Source organism: Sander vitreus, chromosome 11 (genome assembly GCF_031162955.1).
Source record: "Sander vitreus isolate 19-12246 chromosome 11, sanVit1, whole genome shotgun sequence".
NCBI classification, from domain to species: Eukaryota; Metazoa; Chordata; class Actinopteri; order Perciformes; family Percidae; genus Sander; species Sander vitreus.
The window spans coordinates 31,165,697-31,193,196 of NC_135865.1; the positions used below are offsets into that span (position 1 = coordinate 31,165,697).

The 27,500-nt window shown below is 46.3% G+C and overlaps 1 protein-coding gene across 1 annotated transcript in view; it reads right to left on the minus strand.

Annotated features, from left to right (window-relative positions):
• The window catches only part of LOC144525692 (abl interactor 2-like), a 58,578-nt gene that overhangs the window by 25,012 nt on the left and 6,066 nt on the right, over window positions 1-27,500 (minus strand). The window contains exons 2-3 of the mRNA XM_078262741.1: window positions 13,504-13,671; window positions 3,626-3,802 (exon numbers count right to left, since the gene is read on the minus strand). Coding sequence (XP_078118867.1) covers window positions 3,626-3,802; window positions 13,504-13,671 — 345 coding nt within the window. The remainder of the gene's footprint in view (window positions 1-3,625; window positions 3,803-13,503; window positions 13,672-27,500) is intronic.

Consider the following 27,500-nt stretch of genomic DNA (forward strand, 5'->3'; position numbering starts at 1 on the left):
GTATTACCTGCAGGTCTAGGTAACATGTATTACCTGCAGGCCTAGGTGACATGTATTACCTGCAGGTCTAGGTAACATGTATTACCTGCAGGTCTAGGTAACATATATTACCTGCAGGTCTAGGTAACATGTATTACCTGCAGGTCTAGGTAACATGTATTACCTGCAGGTCTAGGTAACATGTATTACCTGCAGGTCTAGGTAACATGTATTACCTGCAGGTCTAGGTAACATGTATTACCTGCAGGCCTAGGTAACATATATTACCTGCAGGCCTGGGCCATTTCATTACGTAATTCCTAACGGAGATCTTCTTACATTCAAAACACACATTTCACCGTCCTGCTCCCGTTGATTTCTATGCTCTATTCCGTCCCTATCACGTTACCGTGAACAACAGTGAAGTTGACTCCCGTACCACGGGACTCCCGCGGGAATACCGAGTCCCGAAAAATTGTCACCCTCTAGTACCAACACCAATATCCCCCAGAAAGAACTACAACACACCGAAACCAACGTTCTGAGGGCAGCGTTCTGCTGGTTTTGTTACAGAGCAAAGACTCTAGAGCTCCACTTTGGAGGCTAGGACTCCATACTTTCTCTTTGGAGTCTAGGACTCCATACTTTCTCTTTGGAGGCTAGGACTCCATACTTTCTCTTTGGAGTCTAGTACTCCATACTTTCTCTTTGGAGACTAGGACTCCATACTTTCTCTTTGGAGTCTAGGACTCCATACTTTCTCTTTGGAGGCTAGGACTCCATACTTTCTCTTTGGAGTCTAGGACTCCATACTTTCTCTTTGGAGACTAGGACTCCATACTTTCTCTTTGGAGACTAGGACTCCATACTTTCTCTTTGGAGACTAGGACTCCATACTTTCTCTTTGGAGTCTAGGACTCCATACTTTCTCTTTGGAGTCTAGGACTCCATACTTTCTCTTTGGAGACTAGGACTCCATACTTTCTCTTTGGAGTCTAGGACTCCATACTTTCTCTTTGGAGTCTAGGACTCCATACTTTCTCTTTGGAGTCTAGGACTCCATACTTTCTCTTTGGAGGCTAGGACTCCATACTTTCTCTTTGGAGGCTAGGACTCCATACTTTCTCTTTGGAGGCTAGGACTCCATACTTTCTCTTTGGAGACTAGGACTCCATACTTTCTCTTTGGAGACTAGGACTCCATACTTTCTCTTTGGAGGCTAGGACTCCATACTTTCTCTTTGGAGGCTAGGACTCCATACTTTCTCTTTGGAGGCTAGGACTCCATACTTTCTCTTTGGAGGCTAGGACTCCATACTTTCTCTTTGGAGGCTAGGACTCCATACTTTCTCTTTGGAGGCTAGGACTCCATACTTTTTCCTTTCTGCGGCCAGCGTTTCTGGAAATGAACGAGGCTAGAACCTTTTTTAGACCTGACTAAATGAAATTTAAGACCTCAGATGAAAATCTGGCCTTTTTTAAGACGTTTTAAGGCCTTAAATGTTAAAAAGTTCAGACTTTTTGAGACCCCACGGGGAACCCTGAATTAGGGAGAATTTAAAAGGGATCCTTCTCCCCTAAATATAAACTACACAGTTGTGGATGGATACTGTTTGTGGGTGTAGTTGGATAGAAAGAAAATAGTTCCCACATGGAGCTGCTCAGAGCCACGTCTGTGGATTGTCTTCAGTATCCATCACGATTTGTGGAAAGAGACATTGCTGTTATTTTTAAATGTATTAGTTTTATTATATCGGAGAGAAGGCAGACAGATCACCAACATTGGGACACTCACACCAAAACAATAAATAGCACTACGGGTAGGGGGGAGAAATATGTATTTATGATTAAGGGGTGAACGGTTTCTTTCACACAGGAACTAAACTAAAAGTCTTTTTAGTGCTTGGGAGGAGTGATCTGCTCGCAGCACCTGAGAAGCCCCGAGCAGAGAGTAGCAGTGCTTCGCCTTCTGAGAATATAGTTCCCAGTTTATATACGTTAGAAGATGGCTGTGTGTCATGTGACCTTGTTATTTGTACACGCTGTGACTCTACAAATCACAACATGTAAACAGGAACATGTTGCCGTTATTTTGTCACTTATTGGGAGCAGTAGGTTAGATGGAGCCAGTTACCTCCAGGATCTGTGCTAAGCTAGGCTAGTTGGAGCCGGTTCCCTCCAGGATCTGTGCTAAGCTAGGCTAGTTGGAGCTGGTTCCCTCCAGGATCTGTGCTAAGCTAGGCTAGATGGAGCCGGTTACATCCAGGATCTGTGCTAAGCTAGGCTAGACAGAGCCAGTTACCTCCAGGATCTGTGCTCAGCTAGGCTAGATGGAGCCGGTTACCTCCAGGATCTGTGCTAAGCAGAGTTTTCCTCCGTCTGTCCTTGGCATTTCTTTATGATGACGAGATGTGTTATCGTCCAGGTATTGTATTATGTACAGGTGTGTTGTGTTGTCCTTACCTTGAACCTCATCAACCACTTAACACGTCAGAGAAAGCAATGGGAACAGGGGGAAGAAGAGAGAAGTTGTCTAGAGGTTAGTGTCGGTGCGACATTAAAACATAACATCCCAGAGACACAGACGAAAAGGAGGCAGAAAGAAAAAGAGTCAGTGGGAAATGATGCAGTAAAGACATTAACAAAATGTCAAGCTGCACTTCATAATAATAGTAGTACGGTATTTCACATCACTGCAAATGCATACTCTTCATATTCTGAGAGACAAACGCCATGAACACAAACATGCAAGTTTAGATCCCTTCACCTCTGAGCATTTTGTTTTCACGATCTTTTTCTTTTTAGTGGATTATCTGGAACAAACCGACCCAGAAAACTGCAGGTCTGCTGCAACTCTGACGCTGGATTTATGGTTGTGTGGAGGCTCCACGTAGAGCTTTCTCCATAGCCTACGTAAGGGGTGTGTGTGTGTGTGTGTGTGTCTGTGTGTGTGTGAGAGTGTGTGTGTGAGAGTGTGTGTGTGTGTGTGTGTGTAGACTATGTGTGTGAGAGCGAGAGAAAGAGAGAGAGAGTGTGAGCGTGTGTGTGTGAGAGAGAGAGAGAGAGAGAGAGAGAGAGAGAGTGTGTGTGTGTGTGTGTGTATATGGAGTGTGTGTGTGTAGTGTATGAGTGTGTGTGTGTAAGAGAGTGAGAGAGAGAGTGTGAGAGTGTGTGTGTGTGTAGACTATGTGTGTGAGAGCGAGAGAAAGAGAGAGTGAGTGTGTGTGAGAGAGAGAGTGTGAGTGTGTGTGTGTAGACTGTATGTGTGTGAGAGAGCGAGAGAAAGAGAGAGAGAGAGTGTGTGTGAGAGAGAGAGAGAGAGAGAGAGAGTGTGTGAGAGTGAGTGTGTGTGTGTGTGTGTGTGTGTGTGTGTGTGTGTGTGTGTGTGTGTGTGTGTGTGTGTGTGTGTGTGTGTGAGTGTGTGTGTGTGTGTGTGAGTGTGTGTGTGTGTGTGTGAGTGTGTGTGTGTGTGTGTGTGTGTGTGTGTGAGTGTGTGTGTGAGATTACACGTGTGAGCACGTTTGACCCCAAAGTCCGGTTCCTATGACTAGTGAGATCGCTCCGTGCCCAGGCACGTTGCGTGTGCATTGGAGCCGGCCCGTAAAAACATCCAGAACCGTCCTTTTCATAACAGTTATGAATCCCACCTTGACTCCGTGCCCGATGTCGTCCAGCGCGTTGTAGTCGATGGGCTTCCTGATGTAGCGCACCGGTCTCTCCGTGTTGGCCGGAGCGACGATCTTATGCGAGCGGGCCGTGTTCTTATTGGTGGTCAGGATGCCGATCTCCCGCCTCGCCACCTTCTCTTTGTGGATGTCAACGGTCTGAAAGGAGAGAGAGAGAGTCCATTTTAAAAGGGCTAATGTATGTGCTGGGTTTAACACCATGGAAACTACCAGCAGGGGGCGGAGCCTCCGCGCTGCCTCCTGTTTATGTCCAGTATACCAGGATGTTGATGAGATATTTTGGTCTGGGTGTGTTGTTTAAAACAGAGATTAGTTCTTCTACTGGAGCTAAACACACCTGGTGCACCGAGATCACTTAAGAAACCAAAAACGTAGCGGTGTAAATGTAGCCCAAATCTGTTTTTGTGATATTTTGATTAATTGCACAGCCCAAGAATCCCTCCTTTAGTGTGACATCTGTTGTGAAAAATCTCTTTAAGTCTTTAAGATGTTCGAACAGTAGCCTGACGTGGTCATGCTCAGATTCTAGTCAGAATAGGAGTCTGATGCCGCTCCATTGGGCTGGGATTATGGGGCGCGTTTCAACCCAACCAGGAAAGAAAATGCCTCTGCACTCATTGGATAGACCTACGACCAATCAGTGCGCCCCATCTTCTAAAAGGCCCTGACACACCAACCCGATTATCGGCCGACAGTCTGGCGAGGTCGGTGACTCGAGTCTGTTCGGTGTGTTCCGTGCCGTCGTCAGTCGGAGGCCGACTAGTTCATTTGGGCCGGTTTGACATGTTGAATCGGAGGGTGGGCAGTCGGACTCAATGACCAATCTGATTGGTGGAGAGCTAACCTGGAAATGACGAGCGGGATGAGCCTGACTAACGCCTCTCAAAATCTGACGAGAATCTGTTAAACTGACCTTTGTCGATCAAAAAAACAGACAGATTCAGCAACTGCACGGCCTGTTTCTCGCTTAAAATGTTTTCAGAAACACGTTACGGTGAACTATCTTCGCATTCTGAACCAGCCGCCATTATGGTCGGTTTTGGAAACTCTGGGAGCAGCAAGACCCACGTGACGCGTTCGTCCAATCAGCTGCCGTGTGTTGCTGTGGTCACGCTCATCTACGTGTTTTAACATAAGGGTTCCTTTTGGGACACCACTAACCATCGATAGTGGGACTACGGCAGTAAGTGGTCAGTGTACATCAGCAGTGTCCTGACGGAAGGATGCCGAATGAGACACAGCCTGTGTTTCCCTAGCAATAGACATAAAGTCAGAGCCCGGTCCACCAAGACCTCGTCCAAAGTGCGCCCCGTCCTATCCTCTAATCTTTTATTTTCTTCCTGCAGGGCGGTGTCTTCTTGTCTCTAGGCAGACTGTCATCTTTCACACAACACATGCCAGGGTTGAGGCCGCCTGTGTTGCACAGCTTCCTTTTCTTAGACACATTTCCTGTTTTGTTTGTTACTCAACTGTCTGGTTCATACCCTTTCGTACCATATAAGACTTACTCTATTTTAAAGACTTAAGCTTAACCTTCTGTGCATCGGACCCAGAGTACTTTCAACCACTCCCACAGCCAGTTTTAATTTTTTGGGCGACAATACAGATTAGCGCCGCCTGCTGTTATGGAGACGTATTACGTCTCGCGCACGCGCAGAACGTACGCTCAAGTCGGCGTCGCTTTGGTGTGTTCTGAGGCACTTTTTAGACCAACGCGGGGAGACCGATCAGTCCGACTGGCTTTTCCGCCGAAGGTCGGCCGTCTGGTTGGTGTGTCAGAGCCTTTAGAAGACAGAACTACAAGTTTCAACCTGAGGCTGATCTGTATATAGGCCTATATGTAAATATTAGTTATACTAATATATGTGATTACAATGCTACACAGCTCTGTTACACTTATGTTAGTAGATCGTTGATCAGCTGTTTCTCTGTGAAGAGAGAGAGAGAGAAAAATGGTGAGCAACAATCAGCTGTTTTTCCAAAGCAATAGTCAACAAGTCGGCTCTTTAGATCAGATTGTGGTCACCACTACGTATTTTCTTGTTTTTGTTTTTGGTAGTTGTTGTGTTTGGTGTAGTTTCATCGTTGGGTCTGCTTCGTGGAGTGGAAGATTACGTTAGACTGGATGTTTTCTGTTGAGATGCTGAAGCATTGACGTCGTGCTATTATTGTGGTGAGCTAGTTCCATTTTGCAGTAGACACACGGTACAGAGTTTTCGTTTGAACTGATTCCAAACTTTGGACACTTTCTGTCGTTTTCTCCGGCCGTCTCTTCTCTTAGCTCCGCACTATTTACGCTCTCTTTGTAATCTGCACCGTCAGTCTTCATGGCATGTGTCGCTAGCAGCGTCAAGCCCGGTGTGCGACAGCAATAATCCTCCGTGCGGAAACACCGTGAGCAATACAACGTTGGTAAATTGAAATCTCTGCTGTAATGCTCTTTATTTTTTATTTATATATCTTTATTTATTCTTTATTTTTAACTTAATACATACTGTGTAAATATACTTATATTGTTTGTACCTATACTTATATTGTTTAATATTCAATCTAAAGAATGTGTGACGTGCACCAACAACACCAAAACAAATTCCTTGTATGTGTTAAAAAACGTACTTGGCAATAAAACCTTTCTGATTCTGATTAAAGAAGCTTCGAGGCTGGTTGATTACGTTACTGTTGATCATTGGTCCATCACCGTATAAAGCCCGCCCCCCTGACAGTTTGATTGGTCCAAACAGCTCTGGTTGGAGCATAGTCGCTCCACAACGGATCAAGTCCAGACCCAACTTCCCGACCTCAAACGTAACTTCAAATGCACCACGAGGCTGTAGTTTACCAGTTTCATTGAACGCACCGTCTGTGTTGTTTCTCCGACCAGCTGCAGATTGTTACATCCCGGTGTTGAATCCTCTACAGTAAAACACAGTCACACTTTACACCGTTTAGCGTTAGCTGTCAGCATTTAACCCTGTTTAATCCAGCTACTAGCTAGCGGTAGGCTAACGTTAGCTGCTGTTGAGTATAGTGTTAACTAGCTAGCGGTAGGCTAACGCTAGCTGCCGTCGAGTATAGCGTTAACTAGATAGCGGTAGGCTAACGTTAGGTGCCGTCGAGTATAGCGTTAACTAGACAGCGGTAGGCTAACGTTAGCTGCCGTCGAGTACAGTGTTAACTAGCTAGCGGTAGGCTAACGTTAGCTGCCGTCGAGTATAGTGTTAACTAGCTAGCGGTAGGCTAACGTTAGGTGCCGTCGAGTATAGCGTTACCTAGACAGCGGTAGGCTAACGTTAGCTGCTGTCGAGTACAGTGTTAACTAGCCAGCGGTAGGCTAACGTTAGGTGCCGTCGAGTACAGTGTTAACTAGCTAGCGGTAGGCTAACGTTAGGTGCCGTCGAGTACAGTGTTAACTAGCTAGCGGTAGGCTAACGTTAGCTGCCGTCGAGTATAGTGTTAACTAGCTAGCGGTAGGCTAACGTTAGGTGCTGTCGAGTATAGTGTTAACTAGCTAGTGGTAGGCTAACGTTAGCTGCCGTCGAGTACAGTGTTAACTAGCCTGCGGTAGGCTAACGTTAGCTGCTGTAGAGTATAGTGTTAAGTTAAGTATTAGCGTCCCGTGCAGCGTGTTGCCTGTATCGTCTTCAGAGCAGCAGAGAGAAGAGCAGACATATCAGTGGAGCCAGATTTCGGTAGCCAGGGTTGGCAGGAAGAAGATTTTTACAAGTAAATGTTCCAGTTAATGATCCAGGCAGAACATTCTCGTCTCCTCCTCCATGGATTAATCTGCCTTATTTTGACAGCCCTAATATATATATATATATATATATATATATATATATATATATATATATATATATATATATATATATATAAAAAGACATTTTGGTACAAATGACTGTAATCAACTGCTTCTTACACAGATTCTCTAATCATAATGTCTATAAAAAGACAAGTTTCATGAGTCTTTATTTGTCTGACAGAGCCAACAGTCCAAACGCCCTGAACGTGTTATTCACTGTGAGAGAAGGGAGTTAATCCTCACATTTCACACTGGCTCTGTGCTCTCACTCTGCGGATATTTTGGGTGTTATGTATTTTAATATTTATGAAAACCTGTTTGTCGAGCCCTGGGTAAAGACAAGTGTTAATTGTATTTTCAGTGGTGCATTAATACTTTAAGACACAGGCCTGCGAACTCAAGAGGGAGATGAGAAAGGTGACAGCTCACTTAACGCTTATATTCATCCTCGATTATTGTGTGGATTATCTTCTGGATGAATGGATGAGTTGTGACGTTTTTCAATAAAAAAAATGCAATTTCCCCCGTACATTTTTGGCGTTTTTCCATCACATGGTACCTGCTCGCCTCGCCTCGCCTCTACTCACCTTTTTTGGTTTCCCGTTCTGATAAAAAGTCCCAGGTACCTGCCAACAGGTACTTCGTTTAGTCTCACCTCCGTCGAGGTTCCAAACGAGCTGAGGCGATACCAAAAGGTGACGTGTGACTAAACGTGTCTTCTGGTAAACAGCCACATGCCGAGAATCAACAACAACACACCTTCCACGTTCTGTGTGTGCGTCGCGTTAGGTCACGTCAGTTTCCTGCGGCGTCGCTATGTCGACCAGCCACGGTCGCCTCACGCATGAGGCGGTACTAAATCTGCAATGGAAAAAGGGACGGGACACCGCGGCCGAGCCGAGGCGAGGCGAGGCGAGCTGGTACTAGCAGTGGCTAAGCACCATTTGTGTCACTTTGGGGTTGATTTTGGGTCTCTGGGGTAAGGTGACCAGATGAGAATGGGATCAAAGACAGAGACATTTTTGCTTTTTAGCTATACGTGTTCATCGGGTCCCGGGACACCAGCCTGAGCCTCCATTTCAACAATGAATGAATGAAAAATAACAATGCGCGTTATCAAAAATCACACCTAGCCGCCTACGTACTGTTGCAGCCAATGAGCACGACTCAATCAGGACTCAATCAGGACTCAATCACCATGAACAGTTTTTAATGTTCTATCAGACTGTAACTACTCGAGAGTCTGCTCTTGAGACTTTGCTTGACAACTGCTTGGATTTCGGGACGTCTGGTCACCCTATGGCGTCATTTTGTGTCTCTTTGTGGCAGCTTATCGTCTCTTTGTTCACATCATTATCTCCATATCGGTGTCTGAAACGTTCACGTTCAGTGACCTGATGAACGGCAAAAAACGCATAGAAAAAGCTGCGGTTTTGAAAACACCTGTGTTCGTGTGGACAGGTGCGCTTATTTGTTAGGGGGGGTTAGGTTACGTTTCTCAATAAAAACTACAACAAAAAAACATGCAATCCCCCCCATACATTTGGCGTCTCTTTGTAGTCGTGTTGTGTCTCTTTGTGGTTGGTTTGCGTCTCTTTTTCACTTCATTTTGGACCGTAATTATCTCCATATGTGTCTTAAACGTTGGAAAAGCTAGAGCAGATCATACATAAATAACACTCAAAAAGCCTAAAGACGAAACTTAAAGCTGAGGAAGTCCAACTACAGTCATTAGATCTGAGGAAAGTCTTTTAGTGACATTCAATCAGCTTAATGTGCTGCCTAAAATGACTTTGGGTGCTGCACCTGAACCTTATAATAGCGGGGAAATCCCAGGAATATAAGCTGATATAGTAAGATATATATAAGTTCATCTATCTGGGTTTTTGATCATTTGGTTCCTCAGTAAGACATTAAACATTTGCATAAAAAATGCAAATGGATTATAAAAGGCTCATCACCGTGTGAGTCTCTATGAGAGGCAGCCGCACAGCACGAAACATCCCGCCTACATAACAGATGTGACTGTGTCTCGCTGAACTGAAAGCAGTAATTATGACGTGCAATCACAGTCCAGGCCCGACAGAACGGAGAGAGAAGCATCTCATTATTTCTGCATGCAGAGTTTCTTCGAGAAAGGATCCTCGGTACCAGAGCTGGGCGATACGGAGAAAATCAAACCTCACCATGTTTTGTCTAACAATGCGTGTGAATGGTCATGTGATGTGTGTTGTCAGACGTGCTTAAACAGACGGAGGTTAGTTCTGCTACTGGAGCTAAAAGTCTGGTGTGGACGGAGGTCGTTTTTGTCTCCAAAACGCTTTTTAAAAATGAAAACGTAGCGGTGTAGAAGTTTCAAAACGGTCTGTGTCAGAGCAAAACAGTTTTTGACTCCACACACATACAGAAAAAGATGTGTGTGTCTGTGATTTAAATTATAACTCACATAATGAACTGCTGCTGTTGTAACAAAGCTGAACCAAATTGGATTGTAAGCCGTTGATTTGACTGGCTGTAAACACAGCTGTGACCAGCAAATGTATTCAGATGTTGCTTATTAACGTTACAGTGAGCCAAGACAAAATGATCTGCCACATTACCTCCATAAAAGCATGAGTTTCTCTCTCACAGACACACAAGTCCGACTACAATCATTAGATCTGAGGTCAGTCTTTCACACCTATAGTTCGGCATTGTTGCATTTTTTCATTTGGCTCGGTTTGCGTTCACACTAGCGGTCCGGTACGAGTACATGTAGCGTGGCACTCCTGGTTCACACTGAACATTGTCAAACGCACCAAACGCTGTAAACACGTCACGCCATTGACACGGTCGCTCGTTTATTGGACAGAATATCTAATACTGGCCCCAACGGGGAACTGGGCTTATATTTAAGATGTATTCATTTATTTGATTAGGACAATGCACATCAATCAACATTTCTGTAAATGTGCCAGTGTTAGCCAGACTGTAGTCCTAGTTACCCAGCATGCATGTCTTTATTTTGGGAGGAAACCGGAGGAACAAACACGGGGAGAACATGCAAACTCCCCACAGAAAGGCCCTTGCTGTGAGGCAGAAGTGCTAACCACTGAGTCACCGCGCTGCTTTTCTTTAAATGTACTTTCCTGACGTGGCGTTGTACTTTCCCCGGGCCATCAGGCAACCCTTGTTGCTGATCCCTGCCTGAAGAAACTAATGTATTATATACAGTATGTATCAAACTCTCGTGTACGCAGAATACAGCGTGGGAAACACAGAATACATGTTTCTGCAGTCTGTCCACTTTTCACCGTTAATTCCCCTCTGCAGTTCATCGCTGCTGCGTTCTCTGGCTGATCTGGCTGAGAGCAGCGTCCACAGAGCAGAGAACATGAATGGGCCTGTATGCATACATGCTTACATGCTGCGTCCTTTTAGCCTGTATGCATACATGATTACATGCTGCGTCCTTTCAGCCTGTATGCATACATGATTACATGCTGCGTGTATGCATACATGATTACATGCTGCGTCCTTTCAGCCTGTATGCATACATGATTACATGCTGCGTCCTTTCAGCCTGTATGCATACATGATTACATGCTGCGTCCTTTTAGCCTGTATGCATACATGATTACATGCTGCGTCCTTTTAGCCTGTATGCATACATGATTACATGCTGCGTCCTTTTAGCCTGTATGCATACATGATTACATGCTGCGTCCTTTCAGACTGTATGCATACATGATTACATGCTATGTCCTTTCAGCCTGTATGCATACATGCTATGTCCTTTCAGCCTGTATGCATACATGCTATGTCCTTTCAGCCTGTATGCATACATGCTATGTCCTTTCAGCCTGTATGCATACATGATTACATGCTGCGTCCTTTCAGCCTGTATGCATACATGATTACATGCTGCGTCCTTTCAGACTGCATGCATACATGATTACATGCTGCGTCCTTTCAGACTGCATGCATACATGATTACATGCTGCGTCCTTTCAGCCTGTATGCATACATGATTACATGCTATGTCCTTTCAGCCTGTATGCATACATGATTACATGCTGCGTCCTTTCAGACTGTATGCATACATGATTACATGCTGCGTCCTTTCAGCCTGTATGCATACATGATTACATGCTGCGTCCTTTCAGACTGCATGCATACATGATTACATGCTGCGTCCTTTCAGACTGTATGCATACATGATTACATGCTGCGTCCTTTCAGCCTGTATGCATACATGATTACATGCTATGTGTATGCATACATGATTACATGCTATGTGTATGCATACATGATTACATGCTATGTGTATGCATACATGATTACATGCTGCGTCCTTTCAGCCTGTATGCATACATGATTACATGCTATGTCCTTTCAGCCTGTATGCATACATGCTATGTCCTTTCAGCCTGTATGCATACATGATTACATGCTGCGTCCTTTCAGCCTGTATGCATACATGATTACATGCTATGTCCTTTCAGCCTGTATGCATACATGATTACATGCTGCGTCCTTTCAGCCTGTATGCATACATGATTACATGCTATGTCCTTTCAGCCTGTATGCATACATGCTATGTCCTTTCAGCCTGTATGCATACATGATTACATGCTATGTCCTTTTAGCCTGTATGCATACATGCTATGTCCTTTCAGCCTGTATGCATACATGATTACATGCTGCGTCCTTTCAGCCTGTATGCATACATGCTATGTCCTTTCAGCCCCAACGCCTCTCACTATGAACGTCCATGATAAACCTTCATCATCAGTGTGTCTGTAAACGACTGTGTTTTAGTGTCATTGTTGGTAAAAGATGTATTATAATACGGAGTCAGGGAAGGGGTTAATATTCCAGGAAAAAAAGGTTTTTACCCGGTAATTCAGTGCCTCACCAGGCTTTGTGTTTTAAATAAATATATTTTTAGCTACAAAACTAAAAGGTGACCGTTCCTCTGAAGTGGTGGCTCTGACTGTGTGGAACGCCCTCCCTGTTGTGTTACGTTACACAGTCTCGGTGAAGGTTACGGAGAGCTTTCGCCGTAACCTACGTAGGTGGCCTGAAGTTATATTTGTGCGTTGGTGTGTGCGTCGATCTTAGCAGGGCCTGTGTCTGTCTGTGTGTGTGTAGCTGTGTGTGTGTCTATGTATGTGTGTGTGTGTGTGTGTGTGTGTGTGTGTGGCTGTCTGTCTGTCTGTGTGTGTATGTGTGACTGTTTGTGTGTGTGTGTGTGTGTGTGTGTCTCTGTCTTGTAGGCGCTTGTTTTACTATATTTGTGGGGTCCAAAAACCGTGAGTCCAGTATACTTGTAGGGTCTGCACAGCCTTGTGGGGCCAAAATGCTGGACCCCCCAAGGTTAAAGGTCTGTTTGAGGGTTAAGACTTGGTTTTTAGGGTTAGAATGAGGTTCTGGTTAGGGTGAGGGTAAGGGTTAAGGTTAGGCATTTAGTGGTGATGGTTAAGGTTAGGGTAAGGGGCTAGGGAATGGATTATGTCAATGACGGGTCCCCACAAAGATAGTGAAACCTGTGTGTGTGCCTGCCCAAACCCGACGGGACCCGACAGGTTCGGTCTAAATTTCTACCATTTCACACGGTCCCGGGCCTGGGTTTGCGCTCCGGGTTGCGTGGTAAATGAGGTGATGCTTATGGATTAGCGTGAAAATGGATGCTGAGGAGGTGGAACGGAGGCTGGCCTCTGGCGATTACGTTTTGGTTGCACCGGTAAAAAAAACCTTTAGGCCTATTTAGAGTGCTGAGATGTTACAGAGGACTTATTTTATTTCTTTGTTCCTACTTCCAAGTGGCCTATAGCCTCCGTTAGCCATGAATAAATGATGTTAAAAACATGTATAAATGACAATATGTATAAATAAATTCTTGACAAAAGGCAAAAGAGCTGTGTGTGCATGCGCACATTTGAATAATGTCGGGCTGTAAACGGGTTCGGGCTTTTAAAAAGCCGTCAGTCAAAATGTACTTGTCGGGCTCGGGCCTTGTCGGCCCGATTACAGCTCTCCTCCACGTCTCCCAGCAGACCTGTGAGATGTGGTTGACGGAGCTCTCCATGCGGCGGAGCTGCGAGGCCTGGATGTCCAGCATCTGCAGCACGTTGTTGGCCAGCGTGTTGATGAGGTAGGCGACGCTGGCCAGAGACTGCGTGGTGTAGCTCTTCGTCTCCTCCAGCGCTCGCTCCTTGTCTGCTGACTGCAGAGAGAGAGAGAGAGAGAGAGGGAGAGAGAGAGACACATTCAGGACAGGAGACGCCATTTTATTCTCCCTGACGCAGAAGAAAACAGAACAACAGTGCCAGATAATCTTTCTATTGTCCGAAAAGGAGGAGGAGGAAGCTAAATGCTTTCCGGGTCATATAACCTTTGTTGAAATGTCCATACCTTCACATCTTTAATCACAAAAATAACCCTCATCAAAGTGTTTTGTTGTAAGCTAACCCTATAACTATAAAACATCCTCAAAATCCCAAAAACATTTGCTGACCAATCAATCAATCAAGTTACAGTTCCTTCATTTCCTTAATTAAATAATTATATCATAATAATATCTTAAGACTCATGATATCGATATATACATATACATATATATATATATACATATACATATATATATATATATATATATATATATATATCGATATGGATGAAGATCCAGAACAGGAAGATCCAGAACAGGAATGAATGAACACACTCAAATGTGTGTGTGTGTGTGTGTGTCTGTGTGTGTGTGTGTGAGTGTATGTGTGTGTCTGTGTGTGTGTGTGTGTGTGTGTGTGTGTGTGTGTGTGTGTGTGTGTGTGTGTGTGTGTGTGTCTGCGTGTGTGTGTCTGTGTGTGTCTGTGTGTGTGTCTGTGTGTGTGTGTGTGGAAGCATGATGTAGGTCAGTGCTAACTCATTCACGCCCGAGGTTGACAAGAAACACACTGACACCAACGTGTATCTCTCTGACATACACACACACACACACACACACACACACACACACACACACACACACACACACACACGAAGCTAAAGTTACCCACTATCCCTCAGGTGTATCAACTACAGAGCCCAAAATACACAGCATAATGTGTAGGTATATTTCTAAGGAGGTCCATGTCAGATAAAGTGAGACTCTATACGTAGAAACAGAGCCTCCACACACACAGTTACAGAAACACTACAACAGAACTAGGAATCATTTCAGTCCATCTTTCTTCCTCTGTGCATCTCTCTCTTTCTGATCCACTCCTCCACTCCTCCCTCTCTTCATCACATCCTCATTACATCTCTTATTCTCTCTCTCTCTCTCACTCTCTATTTTTCCCAGCAGCCATCTGATGTCCTGTTAGCGGTGACCTAGTTGGAGGGCTGCCTTCTCTGGCCGGAGGGCAGCACACACACACACACACACACACACACACACACACACACACACACACACACACACACACACACACACACACTTTTTTCTCCAAATCCAGCTAAATGTATGAGGTTCATGTACATAAATCAAATCAGATCTGCGTGTAATCACATGTCCGACATCTCCGATTCCTCTGACCTCTTTTTTTTAATGAAGACACACTAACAGTCACATTCCTGCTGTTATGTATGTAATGTACTATTCCTTTTGGAGAAAATATCAACAAGCTGACGTGTGGAAAGAGCTTACAACTAACTGAAGTGGTGTCGGCAAAATATACTGTCAGATTACCAAATTTTACATATAACAAATATTGTTAAAATGTAAAAATGTAGGATCCTCTCCTCAAACCGACTCAGTTTGAGTCAGAGCTGCAAAGTTTAAATCCATTGTCAACCAATCCATTCATTGGTTTCGAGGAGCCATACCCCTTCACCATACCCCCCCATCATCACATACCCTTCACCATCCCCCCCATCATCACATACCCTTCACCATACCCTGGGGTACTTTCCATGAAATCATCTCTCAATGCAAATCAAACCAGCTATTAGGCTACCTGAAATACAACCATGTTAATCTCTAGGTATGGTGAAGGGTATGTGATGATGTGGGGGTATGGTGAAGGGTATGTGATGATGTGGGGGTATGGTGAAGGGTATGTGATGATGTGGGGGTATGGTGAAGGGTATGTGATGATGTGGGGGTATGGTGAAGGGTATGTGATGATGGGGGGGTATGGTGAAGGGTATGTGATGATGGGGGGGTATGGTGAAGGGTATGTGATGATGGGGGGGTATGGTGAAGGGTATGTGATGATGGGGGGGTATGGTGAAGGGTATGTGATGATGGGGGGGTATGGTGAAGGGTATGTGATGATGTGGGGGGTATGGTGAAGGGTATGTGATGATGTGGGGGTATGGTGAAGGGGATGTGATGATGGGGGGGTATGGTGAAGGATATGTGATGATGGGGGGGGTATGGTGAAGGGTATGTGATGATGGAGGGGACCAAGGGATCTTTATCAGGATCATAGTATCCTGGATCCATGAAATAACTGGCCTTTCAAAATAAAAGTCTGCCTGCCTCTATGGGAATCTAACATAGGGGTGGACTGACTTATGCCCCCTGTATTTTAAGGAAGAACATTTATTTATTGACGATACATTATTCATTCACAAAGGGAATTGGTGTCCTTAAAGGTTGGATTTTTCCTCATTTTTTTAATTAAGGCATTAAGATCAATTTCCTAAAGATGATTTTTTTAGTCAACTTTAGCATGGGTGTCCTAATTTTTTCACATGACTGTATTCACTCCGTGAGCCAATCAGCGTTGTTCCCTCCCGCGCAGCTTAGTTTAGATGTAGACAGTCACAGAGGACAGAGTAACGTGAGGTTAAGTCGTCAGGAGGTTTACCAGTAAACGCAACATTTAGTCCCGTCTGTGTTGTTTTTCAGACAACAGCAGTGACCAGTGCTAGTTTGAGTCTTTTAGCTCTTAGCTTTAGCGGCAGACTGTTGTACGTCCCGCTACACGCTCACACTACACCGTTTAGCTGTCAGCATTTTAGCCGTGTTTAATCCAATTACTACTGTAGCTAACGGTAGGCTAACGTTAGCTGCTGTGTAACGTGTTATTAGTGTTTACTACTGTAGCTAATGGTAGGCTAACGTTAGCTGCTGTGTATCATGTTATTAGTGTTTACTGTAGCTAACGGTAGGCTAACGTTAGCTGCTGTGTATCATGTTATTAGTGTTTACTGTAGCTAACGGTAGGCTAACGTTAGCTGCTGTGTAACGTGTTATTAGTGTTTACTGTAGCTAACGGTAGCTAACGTTACCTGCTGTGTAACGTGTTATTAGTGTTTACTGTAGCTAACGGTAGGCTAACGTTAGCTGCTGTGTAATGTGTTATTAGTGTTTACTGTAGCTAATGGTAGGCTAACATTAGCTGCTGTGTATCATGTTATTAGTGTTTACTGTAGCTAATGGTAGGCTAACATTAGCTGCTGTGTATCATGTTATTAGTGTTTACTGTAGCTAACGGTAGGCTAACGTTAGCTGCTGTGTAACGTGTTATTAGTGTTTACTGTAGCTAACGGTAGCTAACGTTAGCTGCTGTGTATACGTGTTATTAGTGTTTACTGTAGCTAACGGTAGGCTAACGTTAGCTGCTGTGTAACGTGTTATTAGTGTTTACTACTGTAGCTAATGGTAGGCTAACGTTAGCTGCTATGTAACGTGTTATTAGTGTTTACTGTAGCTAACGGTAGCTAACGTTAGCTGCTGTGTAACGTGTTATTAGTGTTTACTACTGTAGCTAATGGTAGGCTAACGTTAGCTGCTGTGTAACGTGTTATTAGTGTTTACTGTAGCTAATGGTAGGCTAACGTTAGCTGCTGTGTATCACGTTATTAGTGTTTACTGTAGCTAACGGTAGGCTAACGTTAGCTGCTGTGTAATGTGTTATTAGTGTGTACTGTAGCTAATGGTAGGCTAACGTTAGCTGCTATGTAACGTGTTATTAGTGTTTACTACTGTAGCTAACGGTAGGCTAACGTTAGCTGCTGTGTATCATGTTATTAGTGTTTACTGTAGCTAACGTAGGCTAACGTTAGCTGCTGTGTAACGTGTTATTAGTGTTTACTACTGTAGCTAATGGTAGGCTAACATTAGCTGCTATGTAACGTGTTATTAGTGTTTACTGTAGCTAACGGTAGCTAACGTTAGCTGCTGTGTAACGTGTTATTAGTGTTTACTACTGTAGCTAACGGTAGGCTAACGATAGCTGCTATGTAACGTGTTATTAGTGTGTACTGTAGCTAACGGTAGGCTAACGTTAGCTGCTGTGTAACGTGTTATTAGTGTTTACTGTAGCTAACGGTAGGCTAACGTTAGCTGCTGTGTAACGTGTTATTAGTGTTTACTACTGTAGCTAATGGTAGGCTAACATTAGCTGCTGTGTATCATGTTATTAGTGTTTACTGTAGCTAACGGTAGCTAACGTTAGCTGCTGTGTAATGTGTTATTAGTGTTTACTGTAGCTAACGGTAGGCTAACGTTAGCTGCTGTGTAACGTGTTATTAGTGTTTACTACTGTAGCTAATGGTAGGCTAACATTTGTTTTGGTTAAAATCAACAAATAATCGTGATAATTGATCGTGATCAATATATTGATCAAAATAATCGTGATTATCATTTTGGCCATAATCGTGCAGCCCTAATTTAAATATACTGTATGTATTTGGCGCCAGCGAATCGATTCTTGTAACGTACGAAGGACAGCAGATATGTACTGCTGCATCGATATTTTGTCCCAACCCTAGGGGGTCGGAAATGACAGAGCAGGGGGAATGAGAGGGGGAGAAACGCCAGAGCAGGGGGAACGAGAGGGGGGAAACGCCAGAGCAGGGGGAATGAGAGGGGGAAACGCCAGAGCAGGGGGAACTGAGAGGGGGAAATGACAGAGCAGGGGGAATGAGAGGGGGGAACACCAGAGCAGGGGGGAATGAGAGGGGAAACACTAGAGCAGGGAATGAGAGGGGGGACACGCCAGAGCAGGGGGAACGAGAGGGGGAACACCAGAGCAGGGGGAACGAGAGGGGGGACACCAGAGCAGGGGGAACGAGAGGGGGGAACACCAGAGCAGGGGGAATGAGAGGAGACACCAGAGCAGGGGGAACGAGAGGGGGGGACACGCAGAGCAGGGGAACGAGAGGGGGAACACCAGAGCAGGGGGAATGAGGGAAACACCAGAGCAGGGGGAACGAGGGAAACACCAGAGCAGGGGGAATGAGAGGGGGGAAACGCCAGAGCAGGGGGAATGAGAGGGGGAAACACCAGAGCAGGGGGGAATGAGAGGGGAACACAGAGCAGGGGGAATGAGAGGGAGAACACCAGAGCAGGGGAATGAGAGGGGAAACGCCAGAGCAGGGGGAATGAGGGGGAACACCAGAGCAGGGGAAATGAGAGGGGAAACACCAGAGCAGGGGGGAATGAGGGGGAAACACCAGAGCAGGGGGAATGAGAGGGGGAAACACCAGAGCAGGGGGGAATGAGAGGGGGAAACACCAGAGCAGGGGGAACTAGAGGGGGGAAATGACAGAGCAGGGGGGAATGAGAGGGGGGGAACACCAGAGCAGGGGGAATGAGAGGGGGGAAACACCAGAGCAGGGGGGAATGAGAGGGGGGAAACGCCAGAGCAGGGGGGAATGAGAGGGGGAAACGCCAGAGCAGGGGGGAATGAGAGGGGGGAAACACCAGAGCAGGGGGGAACGAGAGGGGGGAAACACCAGAGCAGGGGGGAACGAGAGGGGGGAAACACCAGAGCAGGGGGGAATGAGAGGGGGGAAACACCAGAGCAGGGGGGAATGAGAGGGGGGAAACACCAGAGCAGGGGGGAACGAGAGGGGGGAACACCAGAGCAGGGGGGAACGAGAGGGGGGGAAACACCAGAGCAGGGGGAATGAGAGGGGGGAAACACCAGAGCAGGGGGGAATGAGAGGGGGAAACGCCAGAGCAGGGGGGAATGAGAGGGGGGAAACACCAGAGCAGGGGGAATGAGAGGGGGAACACAGGCAGGGGAACGGGGAAACCAGAGCAGGGGGAATGAGAGGGGGGAAACACCAGAGCAGGGGGAACGAGAGGGGGGAAACACCAGAGCAGGGGGAATGAGAGGGGGAAACACCAGAGCAGGGGGAATGAGAGGGGGGGAAACACCAGAGCAGGGGGGAATGAGAGGGGGGAAACACCAGAGCAGGGGGAATGAGAGGGGGGGAAACACCAGAGCAGGGGGGAATGAGAGGGGGGAAACACCAGAGCAGGGGGGAATGAGAGGGGGAAACACCAGAGCAGGGGGAACGAGAGGGGGGAAACACCAGAGCAGGGGGGAATGAGGGGGGAACACCAGAGCAGGGGGGAATGAGAGGGGGGGAAACACCAGAGCAGGGGGAATGAGAGGGGGGAAACACCAGAGCAGGGGGGAATGAGAGGGGGGAAACACCAGAGCAGGGGGGAATGAGAGGGGGAAACACCAGAGCAGGGGGGAATGAGAGGGGGAAACACCAGAGCAGGGGGGAATGAGAGGGGGGAAACACCAGAGCAGGGGGGAAATGAGAGGGGGGAAACACCAGAGCAGGGGGAATGAGAGGGGGGAAACACCAGAGCAGGGGGAATGAGAGGGGGGAAACACCAGAGCAGGGGGGAATGAGAGGGGGGAAACACCAGAGCAGGGGGGAATGAGAGGGGGGAAACACCAGAGCAGGGGGAATGAGAGGGGGAACACCAGAGCAGGGGGAACGAGAGGGGGGAACACCAGAGCAGGGGGAACGAGGGGAACACCAGAGCAGGGGCGAACGAGGGAAACACCAGAGCAGGGGGAACGAGAGGGGGGAAGGTAGCAGAAGATTTTCCTTTTTAAACCAAAACGTAGCAATGTAAATGTAGCCTGAGCATGTGCAGGTTTTGTAGCAGCTGGTACTGGTTATCTGTCAGCAGAGCTAGTCGTAATGTAACTCGACCTCCTGCTGCTCATTGGAAACACATGGTACCACTGCAGGAGGCTGTGTGTGTGTGTGTGTGTGTGTGTGTGTGTGTGTTTTGCGATGGAAACCATGGCGATTGGTTTTCCAGTTGAAGGAGTATCAGCCTCCACCTCCAGTGCCAGGAACAGCTCCTGCGGGGGCGAAACAAGCCGAGCGTTTTTGGAAAAGACGGGGTTTGTTTTTTCAGAAGCTCGGCAGTTTTCAGACCTGAGCAAGATCACAAAAATCATTTCACAGCTTAAAAAACAATAGTTTTGCTCACTCCTGCAGTTATTCAGCAGTGTTGTCATGGTACCAACGCACTTTCAGTCTACCTGCTTCGACAAAAACCAAAGCAGAGCAACAAGTAGTCAATTCATCAAAAAGTCAGTTGAAAAAAAAGGTCTTTACGACTTTCTACTTTTCATAAAATAACCCTTTGTCTCTCTTGTTCAGAGATCCATCCTCAGGCTAAAAGTAGCTGCTTAGTTTGGGTCTCTGCAACGTGACATCATGACTTTGCGTAGACCAACATGTTCTCACGCCCATCTCGTAAAATATGGACGCTTGGTCAGGTGCCTTTGTCGTTCTTATTGACGCTAAAAGTCTCCTTTAGCGCTATAAGTAAACGTGCTTGGTCGGGACTATTGACGTCCCTTTAGCGCTATAAGTAAACACGCTTGGTCGGGACTATTGTCGTCCCTTTAGAGCTATAAGTAAACGTGGTCGGGACTATTGTCGTCCCTTTAGCGCTATAAGTAAACGTGCTTGGTCGGGACTATTGACGTCCCTTTAGCGCTATAAGTAAACGTGCTTGGTCGGGACTATTGACGTCCCCTTTAGCGCTATAAGTAAACGCGTTTGGTCGGGACTATTGACGCCCCTTTAGCGCTATAAGTAAACGCGCTTGGTCGGGGACTATTGACGCCCCTTTAGCGCTATAAGTAAACGTGCTTGGTCGGGACTATTGACGTCCCCTTTAGCGCTATAAGTAAACGTGCTTGGTCGGGACTATTGACGCCCCTTTAGCGCTATAAGTAAACGTGCTTGGTCGGGACTATTGACGTCCCCTTTAGCGCTATAAGTAAACGCGCTTGGTCGGGACTATTGACGCCCCTTTAGCGCTATAAGTAAACGTGCTTGGTCGGGACTATTGACGCCCCTTTAGCGCTATAAGTAAACGTGTTGGTCGGGACTATTGACGCCCCTTTAGCGCTATAAGTAAACGTGCTTGGTCGGGACTATTGACGCCCCTTTAGCGCTATAAGTAAACGTGCTTGGTCGACTATTGACGCCCCTTTAGCGCTATAAGTAAACGTGCTTGGTCGGGACTATTGACGCCCCTTTAGCGCTATAAGTAAACGCTTGGTCGGGACTATTGACGCCCCTTTAGCGCTATAAGTAAACGCGCTTGGTCGGGACTATTGACGCCCCTTTAGCGCTATAAGTAAACGTGCTTGGTCGGGACTATTGACGCCCCTTTAGCGCTATAAGTAAACGCGCTTGGTCGGGACTATTGCCGCCCCTTTAGCGCTATAAGTAAACGCGCTTGGTCGGGACTATTGACGTCCCCTTTAGCGCTATAAGTAAACGTGGTCGGGACTATTGCCGTCCCCTTTAGCGCTATAAGTAAACGTGGTCGGGACTATTGCCGTCCCCTTTAGCGCTATAAGTAAACGTGCTTGGTCGGGACTATTGCCGTCCCCTTTAGCGCTATAAGTAAACGTGCTTGGTCGGGACTATTGACGCCCCTTTAGCGCTATAAGTAAACGTGCTTGGTCGGGACTATTGCCGCCCCTTTACGCTATAAGTAAAGCGCTTGGTCGGGACTATTGCCGCCCCTTTAGCGCTATAAGTAACGTGCTTGGTCGGGACTATTGCCGTCCCCTTTAGCGCTATAAGTAAACGCGCTTGGTCGGGACTATTGCCGTCCCCTTTAGCGCTATAAGTAAACGTGCTTGGTCGGGACTATTGACGTCCCCTTTAGCGCTATAAGTAAACGTGCTTGGTCGGGACTATTGCCGTCCCCTTTAGCGCTATAAGTAAACGCGCTTTGGTCGGGACTATTGCCGTCCCCTTTAGCGCTATAAGTAAACGTGCTTGGTCGGGACTATTGACGTCCCCTTTAGCGCTATAAGTGAAACGTGCTTGGTCGGGACTATTGCCGTCCCTTTAGCGCTATAAGTAAACGCGCTTGGTCGGGACTATTGCCGTCCCCTTTAGCGCTATAAGTAAACGTGTTTGGTCGGGACTATTGACGTCCCTTTAGTGCTATCAGTAAACACGCTTGGTCGGGACTATTGACGTCCCTTTAGCGATATAAGTAAACGTGCTTGGTCGGGACTATTGACGTCCCTTTAGCGCTATCAGTAAACACGCTTGGTCGGGACTATTGACGTCCCTTTAGCGCTATAAGTAAACGCGCTTGGTCGGGACTATTGCCGTTACACAAACACGCTGAAAGACGCCTTTTTCGTCGCATCAGACGCTGACAGCCACTGTCCAAACATCCTTATTTTATGAGTTCGGAATGAGAACGGGTTGCGTAGACATACACGCCCACTTTCTTAAGCCAAGTGGCGTGTTATCTGTACGCATTTTGAGCTGGGAGGAGGCCCCGGGGGAGACCCAGGACTAGGTGGAGGGACGTCCAGCTGGGAGGAGGCCTCGGGGGAGACCCAGGACTAGGTGGAGGGATTATATCTCTAACCTGGCCTGGGAACGCCTCGGGATCCCCCAGTCGGAGCTGGTTAATGTGGCCCGGGAAAGGGAAGTTTGGGGTCCCCTGCTGGAGCTGCTACCCCCGCGACCCGACCCCGGATAAGCGGACGAAGATGGATGGATGGATGGATTTTGAGCTATCCGCGTGTAGGTCTACGCTGTATACAGCGGACGTAAACATACACGTCACTTGGCGTGTTATCGCCATTGTTTGACCCATCCACCAACCTCCCTACGCGGATTTTCGCCCTTTCATAGTACTCGCTACGGCGTCAATTCACACGCTATCGCGAGGTAATGCATGTCAGTGGAGGCCAAAATGGCGTTGATACACGCGCTAAAAAGCCAGTATGCGTCTTGATAACACGCCAATTATGGCATAAGAACTGGCGCTTCATACATACGCCACTTCGTGAGATCAGTCTGCTCTCTGTTATGAATTATTATTATAATAAAGTTGTTTTGATTTTGAAAAAGATAACTCTCTTTTGTATCTTATAAATTAATACATTTGACTTGACTTCTGCCATCACAATAACCTGAGGTAATCACATAACTTTTCACATATTTTAGTCTACAAAACTAACCAGATTTGGGGGTTTCCTCTGCTCATATTACTTCCTATGTTGGAAACATCATGCAGCTCAGCTGCTTTTGAGCATTTCATATCCCTCAGGAGGTTAGCCGTTACATGAAGTAGTGAAATGTGGTCAAATGTAGGTTGAAACGGCGTCTGTAGCACCCGCGAGGGAACAGTCCTTGTAAGGTAAAAGCAGTGGCCGTGTGTGTTTAGATGAGAGGTTCAGGGAAGAGCACTTCTAAAGAGTTGTGAGGTAAACCTTACTGTCACACACACACTGATTCCACTCTGTCACTAGGGTTGGGTACCGAAACCAGGCGCCAATACAGCACCGGTTCCTAGACGACCGGTCTCTGCCGGACCGGATGACAGCGTAGATTACGTTGCCTCATAGAGATCAACAGTGAGGTTCGGAAAGTAAAAGTCACGTTTATTTTCTCCATAAGGACACAGACACACACACACACACACACAGACAGACAGACAGACAGACAGACAGACAGACACAGACACAGACAGACACACAGACACACACACACACACACACAGACAGACACACACACACACACACACACAGACACACACAGACAGACACACACACACACACACACACACACACACACACACACACACACACAGACACACACACACAGACAGACAGACACACACACACACACAGACAGACACACACACAGACACACACACACACACACACACAGACACACACACACAGACAGACAGACAGACACACACACAGACAGACACACACACACACACACACACACACACACACACACACACACACACACACACACACAGACAGACAGACAGACAGACAGACACACACACACACACACACACACACAGACACACACAGACAGACAGACACACACACACACAGACAGACACACACACACACACACACAGACAGACAGACAGACAGACAGACAGACACACAGACACACACACACACACACACACACACACACACACACACACACACACACACAGACAGACAGACACACACACACACACACACACAGACAGACACACACAGACACACACACACACACACACACACACACACACACACACACACACACACACACACACACACACACACACACACAGACAGACACACAGACAGACACACACACAGACACACACAGACACACACACACATATATATACACACACAAACACACAAACACAGCCACACACACACACAGACACACACACATATATATACACACACAAACACACAAACACACAAACACACAGAGCCACACACACACACACACACACACACAGACACACATACAGACACACAGACAGACAGACACTGTATATAGACACAGAAATTCACACTCATACTCACACACCCACACACACTCACCCACACACACACTTTGTATTTTTGACTAAGATGTGAAATTAGGAAAATCCGAAACGTTTCCAACACATTTGTTCGAGTTTGGAGGTTTATTCGTGACCTCGAGAGCACATTTAGTGCGATTAAAAATGTAAGGTTCACTTTTCATGGCTGTTCCCAGAAGCTTTCTGCCCGTTTTTCCGTAACTGTAGGAATATCTAAGTAAATAAACCTTAAATATCATCCATGTTTGCGTCCATCTACAACATGCTGTAGTCCCTGAATGCATCGCTGACTCTCAGATGTCAGAGCTTCTAACCGGCATGTGAATGCACCGCACAAGCCTCACTTTCACCAGCGTACTTCTGTCTGAATGAACCGTCCGCTGGCCACAAATGTTGGTGTTGGTATTCAGAATTGGAGCAGAAACTTAAGACATGTTTAATTACAAGGATAGATACTGCAGTATCTACAGCGACGTAACCCTAACCGTAAAGCCATGTTGGCCAATCAGAAGCCTGAAGTTCCGGTAGGCTAACGACAAGGCGCTCCGAGGAAGGGGAGAGCAGGGTTTCCTGCAGCACTTTGCAGCTTAGACGGCCGCCTATGCAAGACACACCTGGCGCCTTAACTATTGTTCAACAAATAACGTCGGTACTACCGAGGATGGAATCACTGGTGCCAACGGTGCCAAATTTTGGTACCCGAGAGCGCGTAAGCTGACAGAGAGCGGAGCTCCGACTGCGCACGCACGCACGTTTAACAAGTAGAACCATTCAGAGGTTATTGGACCCGTCCAGTTTAACAACAAGTAGAACCATTCAGAGGTTATTGGACCCGTCCAGTTTAACAAGTAGAACCATTCAGAGGTTATTGGACCCGTCCAGTTTAACAACAAGTAGAACCATTCAGAGGTTATTGGACCCGTCCAGTTTAACAAGTAGAACCATTCAGAGGTTATTGGACCCGTCCAGTTTAACTAGTAGAACCATTCAGAGGTTATTGGACCCGTCCAGTTTAACAACAAGTAGAACCATTCAGAGGTTATTGGACCCGTCCAGTTTAACAACAAGTAGAACCATTCAGAGGTTATTGGACCCGTCCAGTTTAACAACAAGTAGAACCATTCAGAGGTTATTGGACCCGAACCATTCAGAGGTTATTGGACCCGTCCAGTTTAACGCCACATACTGTTGTGTTGATGGAGTTTATTGTCAAAACGTTCCCTTTCTTCCGAGTCGACTATTAAACCAACAGCTCCACCAAAAACGTCACCGCGGTGGTCCGTTCTAATTGGACAACGTTCAACTTGTCAGTTCTGTCAGCTCATCGTCCTGATATCAAACATCTGGAAACATTCAAACGGTGAGTGAGTCACTGATATATTTCATTCTATACTTCTTGTAAAACTCATTTTGTAGACCTGTTGTAGATGTTTAGCCCTACAGTTCCTCAAAAAATACAGTTCAATCACAACTGAAAACATGCCTCATTGTGTGTGAATAGAGGTGAAGAAATATATATTTGTTTGTGTTGTAGAGAAGTTCGTGAGTACGTAAAACATTTGGTGGCGGGGTGTGGCCCCCACTACTCAAAAAAATCCTAAAGGAAACACTCTGGCGTCTCTTTGTAGTCGTGTTGTGTCTCTTTGTGGTTGGTTTGCGTCTCTTTTTCACTTCATTTTGGACCGTAATTATCTCCATATGTGTCTTAAACGTTGGAAAAGCTAGAGCAGATCATGCATAAATAACACTCAAAAAGCCTAAAGACGAAACTTAAAGCTGAGGAAGTCCAACTACAGTCATTAGATCTGAGGAAAGTCTGAGGGCCCTATTTTAACGATCTAAGTGCCCGGCGTGAAGCGCCTGGTGCAGGTGCGTTTAGGGCACGTGTCAAACTCAAGGGCCCTTGCAGATTTAGATCCAATTACCTGACATTCAAAGCAGAATATGGCAGATTTGCCGACTCTCAGACTCTTTTGTAGGGATTCATGTCAACAAAAATGCGACAAAAAACGTACACAAAGGTCGGAAAATGCAACAAATTTACAAAAAGGTGAGACATGTCTGAGAAAGCCACAAAAACGTTGGAACAAAAACAACAAAAATGAGGAAAAAAGCTACCAAAATGTTTAAAGAAAAGTGACATGCAGTAACAAAAGCACGTCAATAAACTCTGCATGTCTGGCCCTTGGAGTGATGCTCTTTTTCCAGTGTGGCCCTCTGGGAAAATGAGTTTGACACCCCTGGTTTAGGGCGTGTCCAAATCCACTTTTGCTAGTTTTACGGCGGTAAAAAGGGTCCGTGCGCCGGGCGCCTTGTTCTAAAGGGTTGACCTTAGTGTCTTCATTAATCAGAGGTGTGTTCTGGGCGTAACATGCAATCAACCAATCAGAGATCATCTCCCATTCCCTTTAAAA